Below are 9,700 nucleotides of genomic sequence, written 5' to 3'. Positions count from 1 at the left end.
GTAGAAATTTCACACTTTTGCAATTATCAACAATTTTAAATAAAAATATAAGGCACAAACACACACCTTGGTTAGCTGAGCAGGTTTAAGTGGGAACAGGTCAATATATTTTTTCTAACGTTTATCTGTGATGAACTTAAGTTTCAAAGTGTTATATGAGCAAATCATAATGCTCTCTTCTAAGTGATGAAAGCCAGCTTTCTTATTTAAGCATTATTCATATTAATAAGGCTTCCTTGTAAGTAATTCCTGCACTTAATAGGTATTCTAAGTGCAAGTTTGTGCAAAGTTTGTTGGATAAATAAACTAATATGAGTATTTGTATTAATTTATACGAGTTAGAACAGTCAACTCCCCCCAAGTCAAGGGAAAAATAAGTGCATTCATTTTGCTAAATCAAGAAAAGATAGGGAGAAGTACATGCCATCTACAAACCCAAGAGCAATGTAGCTTTGACCAGCCTCAGGGAAAGTGTCCTGAAGTTAGGCAGCCGGGTGTCAGGTGTTAATTACACCACCACGCAGCTGGGACTTCTTCTTCAGCCGGAAGTACCTTTGGACTGCCAGGAGCAGGAGGCAGAAAGGAAGAGGAGGGAGGGGATCAAGTCCCCTCAGCAGTCTGTTTTATCCAGAGCAGTCCATTTTTATTTGTTTAATATATTGGACTCCAATATATTGGAGTTTGATTTCAGGTGAAAATAGGGTTCTTTGCTTAAAAAAAGTTTGAAAAACACTGTATTAGACTCTAAGGTCTGGGAAGACTTTCAAATTGTATGTATTTAAATCACAATGTCTTTGATATTGGTTAATTAAGTTTTCAATATGTTTGGCAATCTAAAGTTTCTGGGAAGATTTTAAAAACCACAACTAGTTTCCTCAAAGATCAAAATAGAAATATAAACAGGAAGTGTCTCAAAACTTTGCAAATCCAGAATACAAGCTATGCTGAAGAGAAAACAAAGGGAAGGAATTCAAATAAAACAGATGACACATCTTTTTCAAATGTCACATTTAATGTTTTCACCACTGTACTTCAAATCTACATTGTACAAAGTGACCAGTAAGTGTGCCACGGTAATTGACCAACCTCTGAGATTGTACCTTTCACACCAGTGTCTTCTTGGGCTCTTTTGATACTAAACACGTTTCTCATTCAAGTGAATTGAAATGCTTCAGTTGGGTTGATTCTCAGGAGCCTCATAAAAAAAAAACAAAGATATTGCACCATCTTTGTTTAGTAATTCAATGTTTGTTTCTTTCACAGCAAATAATTACTTCATTGAAGTTAAAACTTCCAAACATAACTTATTAATAGTCTTCAAATTCAGCTCAGATCACTCAAGATGAAAATACTCTGCTAAATACAGATAACTTACAATAACTTTAACAGTTAATTGTCCATAACACACACCAAGGTTTTTTCCTAGACCAATTTTAAGACGATCCATTAGTATTCCTTGTACAGGTGAAAAACGATCTTCAATTTTCTTGACTTTTTATTTTTAATATAAAAGTTGGAAGGGACATTCAAGTTTCAAGTCTCCACATTGAACTTAAAAAAAAAAATAGTCATCATCAGCATGTGGAGGTAAACAAGCCAAGTTGTATAACTCCAGGAGGTAGAGGCCTTCAATTTGTATTCATATATACATATGCACAGAAGAATTCAGTGTTCCAACAGAAAAAAGAATTTGTCAAAAAGTAATAAGTTATTTACTACTGTGACATTTCAAGACTCCCACAGCTTTGCCTAAGGACACAAACACATTTGACATAATTCCCTATGTGCCTTTTTTTGTGGCTTTAAAATTTTTTTAAATTTGTTTTTGTATTTTATTTATTTATTTTTTACTGTCCAGTGCAGGAAAAGTCTCACAAAATTTCACAGACCTAAAATGTGCAAGCTAGTTCTCTCTCTATACAGCAATGTTGGAATTCTTTTGAAATTAGCCCAGAAATGAATTATTTACACACATGAAAGATGCATGCTTGGGGGTTCTTTTATGTAAGAAAGAGCAGAAAAACTTCTAATAAAAATAGATTAAATATATATATATATATTTATACTGGGTAAGGAAAACAGAAGTTTAGTCTCTCCTAGTCACAAACTCATTCTCTCTACCCACAACATTGGATTTTAGACAGCACACATCACCGTCACGGCTCTAATGAGAAGCTAATTAGAGGGCTTGATCCTTAGGTGGCATGCCCCTCTCCCTCCCCCCGAGGTGCAGCCACGATCAGCTCACGTGGCTCCATGATTGGTCGCAGGCAAGGTTTCTAGATTCTTTCATTTTAGAAAACCCCAAATTTTCAGGAATGGCTCAAATATCAAAATGTATGACTGTCCTTTGTGTGTGTGTGTGTGTGAACAATCTCACTTCATTTTAAAAAAGAAAAACAAAACAAAACAAAAACACAAAAACCCAAACTCCCAAATTTGGTTCAATTCTTTTGTTCTGAGGTGAGCCATAACAGCTGCACTAAATTCATAAAACATGTGCAACTCTGGGTAAAATATTTTTCTTCTAAAAGCACAACCACTTTACAAGATTAAAAGTCTAGTAACATTTCTAAATATTATTCATATCATACAAGTAGTGGTTGTTAATTTAAAACTTCATTAGTAAAATTACAGTACAAGCATGATTAACCTCCAGAATTGCAAATCCCAGACTCCAGTGGAAAGCTACATTACATCTTCAGTAGTACATTATCTTCCACCGTCACTCCCACACCAGAGGAGATGGGGGCATCTCAGACGGCTGAGCAACAGTGGAACTGGAAGAAAATGGAGACATGGTGAAATCAGCTGTTAACACCACAAACGGCAAAAGGGCAAGTCACTGTGCCTGTTTTGCTCTCTTCCTTTAAAAAAAATTGTAAAGTCCATTTCTGGATTTTTATTTGCTTCTTTTAGCTTCTCTAAAGCTGCATTTGTTCCAAATTGTTCGCTTAAGGACCTGTATCTATAGGGAGGCAATATGGTACAGTGGCTAATATGTGGGCTGGAAAACATGTCATTACTAGTTGTGTGACACCGAGCAAATTCCTTCATCTTTTCTCTTTTGGAAAGGGATAGATAATGCTATCCACCTCAGAGGATACTGTGATTAACAAATGAGATAATGTATGGAAAGTGCTTTCCACAGTGCCTACTTCATAATATAAAGTAATGGTAGCTATTAGTAATAATAATGTCTATAACCAGTCAGGAAAGTAACCTTAAAGGATGCAGAATTATCCATTTAAAAGTAGCCTCTCAAAATACAGTGACTTTAAGTGGGGATCTATTTTGAATGAGCCTCATAAGCATCCTTTTATCAAGTATTAGGTAATGGATAATCATTTAGCACTTGTTACCCACAGATTTATTCTACTGGTTATTTCCCATATCTGTCTAATGGTGCAACCAGATTCCAGACTTGAGGGTGTGTGTGTGGAACTGCTTTGCTTCCCGAGGGCCCAGGATACTGAACAACCTGCACCTGAAAGGTGTAAAACACCTGACTGACTACATCACTGACTCTTAGGGGGAAAATGTTCAAACACAATAATTTTAAACTGGAGAAGGAAAAGTGCAAATTAATTCCTTCTTTCTACAGAAAAATACATGAAAGAAATGACAGTCACCCTGGTTTAAAAAATTCTAAACAAAAATTTTTGACTTTAGTTCAATAAATTCAATCAACTTCAATATCACGTCAAAGCCAATTACAAGAGAAGTGAGAGGAAGGGAAAGAGAAGCAGGGAGAAGAGGGAAAAAGGAAAGGGAGAAAGGAAGGTGGGGAAGAAAGGAGGGAGAGGCTTCTCAGATCCAAATCCACCCTTTGTGTTGCTTTGTGATCCCGGAGCGAAACCCTGTTCACACTTCTCCTTTGCCACCTGGCTTGATGTTAGCCTTTGTCACCAGAGGGCGCTGGAAGGGCACTGCAGGGCCGCAGCACTAGGAAGCGGCTTCCCTTCCTGGTTCTGGTGTGCTTTTCTCCTGGAAGGCCTAGCTTTGGTCTACCCAAACTTTCTGGCAAGTTTTTCTGCAACTGAGCAGGCCTCTTTGATGGACCAGCTCTGTCCACACCTTTCGGAAAGTTTCTTCACCATCTTCACGCTGTGTGTTCCTGTGGCAATTACATCCTCTCTAAACCTTATGAGCCTTGGGTGGAGGGGTCTCCTCTAAGTTCTTAATTTCTTCCTTGTTGATTCTGCCTCAGTCTAGAGAGAGTACCTGCTTTCTGCATTTGCTACTTTAGGATCCTTCAGAATCCTCTTTCATGCCTTTTAGTAGTTAACCATTTTTTCCTAGTTAATGTTTCTTGTTATTAAATTTTCCCTGCTTATATTACTGGGTGTGTTTTTTCCCTCCTGACTGGACCTTGAGTGATACAGGGAGTTAGGGAAAAAGAAATCAAGAAGGAAAGGACAAAGAGAGACAGAGAACGAGGCTTGCTAGGTTCCGAAGTTGGTTTCTGGCTCTTTAACCACTAAGCCTGCTGGTTTCTCCTCCGAGTAGGACACACCAGCAGCCCACCTATGAAAAATACTTTTCTTGCTTGGTGGTGGGGATGGCAGTGGGAACCAAGATGAACATGTCTAACTCTAGGACAGTGGCTGCCACACTGATGCTCAGGAAGATCCCCATGTACATGTCAGGCAGCACAATGGTCATTGAAGGAAAAACTGCCAAAGCAACCACAGTGAATTGACGCCAGTGTAAAAACTAATGCTTAGATTTTTAATATGCTTTTGATTAAAGCCAAAGCTCAAAACAGAAACTTTGTGTTGGGTCTTTTATCTATGTTATCTAATCTAAATAAAAACAGAAATATGCTGAATAACAAAATCACAATGGCATCCTTTAATTCTAACTAGAAAGTTAGAATTACATACTTATAGTTACCTAATAAAGCTCTTAAAAGCAGCAGACTGAGGGTTGATGCAGAGAGGCACTCTGTTTCCTTTCTGCTGTTCCAAAATGAACTGGTGAATAATTTCTGTGGAGAAAACAAACAGCATACAACCCATGCCAATTTGTAGGCCTGGGAGCAGAGGATTCTCAGCTAACTCTAGCCAGCATCTGAACAGCATTTCCTACTAGTTTAGTTCAATCAAACACACACACCATTTAACAGGCAGAATCCAGCGGAACTTGCCCGAAACCAACATGACCATCGCTGCTAAACACAGGAAAAAACCCCCAAAGTGGCATTACATGGGTTGGAAACCCCATCAGGAGGAGGGGTAAAATGGTCTATAAATTTGAGAGTGACTGCACAGAGTTGGCATTATGAGTGAACTCTTCTAAAACTGGTAATTATGGTCTTTTTGAAAATCACTTAAAAAACCTCAGTTGGTGTCAGGTCCATTGTTTTGGGCTGGTTACTTTGGGGACTACTCTCCTTTCTAAAATGTCCTAGAGCAGACACTAAAATCATTCAGAATTCTGGATGTCATTAACCCCCAGCCCCACCCCACAGGAGATCATGTCGGGAAATTTCACAAGTAGACTATCAGAAATTCTCTTCTATTTTACCATCCAAGGAATGATTCCCTTAGTGGATGTTTATCCTTTTTTAAACTTTGCATGTTATATAAAAAAGAAGTCCAATATATTTCATTCAATGAAATCACACTGAGTGAATACATATTAAATACAGAGTCACACTCACTAAATAAGTCAGCTTTGAAAACAAGAAAACATCCATTTCTCTGCCTGACCTTCCCCTGGATGTAATATTAAATCAGCATTTTTATAATATGCATAGCTTTCTTGGCATATGTGCCCTGGACAAACAGCTAGGTGCAAGCTTGTAAAATAAAAAAACAGAGGAGCTTTGGTCACCATCCAGATCTCAGCTTTTCACGGCCTCTTAATGGAAAATGTTACTAGTTGTCCTGTCTGGCTGAAGGCCAAAAAAGATACTCACCTTTAACCTGTCGAACAGAACTGAGGTTCTTCTCAAAAGTGTCATCAAATTTGGGATTGGTGACAGGCTCAAAGTCACTGGTATAAACTCTTCCAGTAGAGGTGGAAAAGCAACATTTACACATACACGTGTGATATCGTAGTCGCCCTTCATCTAGGTAGGGGTGGGCTAAGGCATCCTTAGCGGATATTCTTTTGGACTGAAATCAAATTTAGAGACCAGCACATCAACACTACAGATAAACATGACTGTCCGCACAGGATCTTTCACAAGACATAGTAACAGTTTTACACAGTTTACACTTAATTTACAGTACACCCTGTATAAAGAGGGATAATTGAATTTGGAGGTGGGTAATGTAACAGTAGAGGAAGGATATGACTTAGGACAACAAACTACTGTTACAATCCCCCGTACGCCACCATGAAGCACTTAGAAGTGAGTTTCTGTTAAGATTCCGAGAAGTTCCTACCTTGAAACAGATGTCTGCAGGCTCAGAAATGACCAATATCATGACGTTTAAATCTGTAATGCTTTGGAGGGGATAAGTTTACATTTTCAATAACACTTATATTTTCTAAATATGTCTCAGTATTTAGAAGAGATGTGATCATGGCTGCAATTTTACGAGGCAGCCTGAATCTTTTATTCTCTTAGAATACCAAATCAACTTAGGGCAAAAGCTTGTCTGCAAGCTGCTGGAGTTAGGCAGCAGGGAAAGGTCTGAATGCCATGTTTTGATACCCAGCTCAGTTTGAATATCAGCAGCCTGTGGTTTTCTGGCACTTCAGATCAGAATACTTAATATACTAGTTTCAGGTTTACATAAACTCTTATACTTATTTCTCCATTAAAAAAAAAAGAAAAAAACCTGTCCCTCCTTTTAGCTCAGTGAACACATAAGTATTACTGAGACAAGGTAGATTTTAAAGGATTTAAGGATGGACTCAACAGTAGAGAGTAGAACAAAAACTGACACTTTGCCCTGCTTCCAATATGATCAAGCACTTCACATAACACAATTTAAAACGAGAAAACCATTTTGCACTCAAATAAACCAAAAATAACTAGATCATCCCGACTGGTTCTGGTCCCCTAAATAATAAAATGCTAAGTATTTCCCATAAACCTGGATTCCCTAAAAACATTTTTATCTCTGATTTTTTGCAATGCTGATGTTAAAAGGCATGTCATGACCTTACAGGATATGGTAATCACAAAAGAAAGCTGCTGTTTATCCACCACGAGGAGACAAATGTAGACTTGACAACCCTGGTTTTGTTCTTTTCGCTACTTGTCATGTTTTGTATTTGGTGATCCAGCTCTTCTGAAGTCTGACTCACTGGTACTCTTAGCAAGTAAACTCTTTCTTTTTTTCTAAATGAGTGCAGCTATTCTGGAGGTTCCACTGGGATAAAGGTGTACTGTCAGAACCAAGAGAAACAAGCTGGCTGACAGTGCACCTTGCTCAGGCCTCGACCCCTCTGAGATCTCAGCATCCCTGGCCAGTCTCCCAGCGGGACCGAGCTCTTGAGCCTCTGCATACTAAATCTGGTTCCTGGCCAAGTCTGCTTCTGTTTCTGATTGGCATGGCTGAGCGTGTCCACACAGGTGGCAGCAGTGATTGAATGTGGGTTTTAATTTTATCATCTGACCATTAAGTAATTTCTTCCAGGTGGCAGATGTCAGGAACTGGGTCCCTGTCAGCTGCCACCAGCAGCTGGAATCTGGTTTTCCTGTTGGTCTTTTTTCCTTGTCTTTGGATTCTGATATTTCCTGAAATTTGAGAATGCAGGGTTGAAAAGATTTTGGTATTTTCCCATCTATTGATAGCATGCTCTGTTTGTATGTTCTGTGTGCAACTATATATGGGGTCCTCTAAAAGCATCTTGCCTAAGAGAAGCCTTTAAACAAAAAGTAAACCAAATCCCTAGCATGTAATGATCAACTGTGATTTCCCTAAACAAATTAATGTCTCTTTAGGACATGTTAAACAAGGCTAAAGAAGGGAGACTGTCATTTTGTAAGGGGTATGAACACTGAAAAGAAAAAACTGTCCTGCTAAAATGAGAAAGAAATCACAAAATTACCCAAATTTTCAACAATAATGTTCTTTTGAAGAAACTAACAGTGCTTAATTATGTCCTATATATCTCAATTACATATCGTACATATCTTGTTTCTTTGATCAACATTTGTAATAGATATGAACATTTGTTTCTATCCTAGAGTTTGTTGCTTCATTGAAATTGGCTCTTCTAGTTTTTTCGTTCTGTTTTTTTGGTGAGGAAGATTGGCCCTGAGCTAACATCTGTTGCCAAACTCCCTCCTTTTGCTTGAGGAAGACTGTCCCTGAGCTAACATCTGTGCCAATCTTCCTCTATTTTGTATGTGGGTTGCTGCCATAGCATGGCTTGACGAGTGGTGTGTAGGCCTGTCCCCAGGATCCTAACCCATGAACCCTGGACCACCAAAGTGGACATGTGAAGCCAACCATTACGCCACTGGGCCAGCCTCTGGCTCTTCTAGTTTTGAATAAGGATTGATAAAATTTTCCACTTTAGAAATATGAAGTAATTCTAAGTAAACAAATTGATGTACTCTGTATACTTCTGACAGGAGTTAATACATCCTATTATGAGATTTCTAAAAATCAAATGGAGCAAACTCCTATTCCAATTAGCTTTTAGAAACAATATTAACACATTTTAAAGACATACAAAGGAATGGAAAGATTTTAGAAACATTATTCTTCCTTATGTATTAAATATGTTGGCACTTTAGAAATTCTTTCTTGCTTAAGTTGTAAATCAAAGATTAAAAAAGCTTTAACTGTGAGTTAAAATAATAGTCTTGGTTACTAGATTATAAAGTAAGCAGCGAAATATTTCTCTTAAACAACTTGAAAGTTTTAATATCTGGTATATAATTGTATGAGATAAGGAGGTCATGCGATAGTCCTATGCAAGATGACTCATTGGACATATCAGTCTGAGTTAATAGTTATAAAAATTTAAAACATCTCTGTTTTCTTCCTGATTTTACTGCCATGCACAAAGAATGCTAGCACAATATTCTAGTTTATACAAAGTTTAGGTTTGTTTTCTCACAAAAAGCCTAGTCATTTTGAATTTGATTTTTTTTCCTACTGTTTTTGCCAATCAGATAAACAAACTAGTATCATTTGTCTAAGATTATGGAAGTGCAAAATTGTGTTCAACTAAATTAGATGAATGACAATAGGTAATGTGTTTCTAAAAAGAAGTTAGTTTTTGGAATGCTACAAATGATAAGGACTTGATGTGTCAACTTAAATTTTAATCTCCTGATTCTTAGTTAACATTAAGACCTTACTAATATTAATTTGAGTTAATAACAGTCTTTGGATACCTGGACAACATAATTTTAATATACTTAGGCTCTTCATTAATACATTATAGAGTAGTCATCAATAAACAGTTAAAAAAGATGGGCAAGGGGCCAGCCTGGTGACGCAGTGGTTAAGTTTGCACGTTCCGCTTGGGCAGCCCAGAGTTCACCAGTTCGGATCCTAGGTGCGGACATGGCACCACTTGTCAAGCCATGCTGTGGCAGGTGTCCCACATATAAAGTAGAGGAAGGTGGGCATGGATGTTAGCTCAGGGCTAATCTTCCTCAAAAAAAAAAAAAGGTGCAAATACCTTTAGGTTAAAGTACATATGTATTTTTTTAAAGAATGTAAAAGAATGTGTAATGGTAGGAAGATGTGTATGCAAGATAACATATATATATATTTTT

At 37.7% G+C, this 9,700-nt stretch overlaps 1 protein-coding gene across 1 annotated transcript in view; it reads right to left on the bottom strand.

Moving 5' to 3' along the window:
* Positions 1–993: 993 nt before the first annotated feature.
* NLK (nemo like kinase) overlaps positions 994–9,700 on the bottom strand; it is a 167,828-nt gene continuing 159,121 nt past the window's right edge. The window contains exons 9-11 of the mRNA XM_001504107.7: positions 5,924–6,122; positions 4,897–4,990; positions 994–2,780 (exon numbers count right to left, since the gene is read on the bottom strand). Coding sequence (XP_001504157.2) covers positions 2,726–2,780; positions 4,897–4,990; positions 5,924–6,122 — 348 coding nt within the window. The 3' untranslated portion in view covers positions 994–2,725. The remainder of the gene's footprint in view (positions 2,781–4,896; positions 4,991–5,923; positions 6,123–9,700) is intronic.

The sequence above is a fragment of the Equus caballus genome, chromosome 11 (genome assembly GCF_041296265.1).
Source record: "Equus caballus isolate H_3958 breed thoroughbred chromosome 11, TB-T2T, whole genome shotgun sequence".
NCBI classification, from domain to species: domain Eukaryota; kingdom Metazoa; phylum Chordata; class Mammalia; order Perissodactyla; family Equidae; genus Equus; species Equus caballus.
This window is presented reverse-complemented; position numbering and strand designations above follow the sequence as displayed.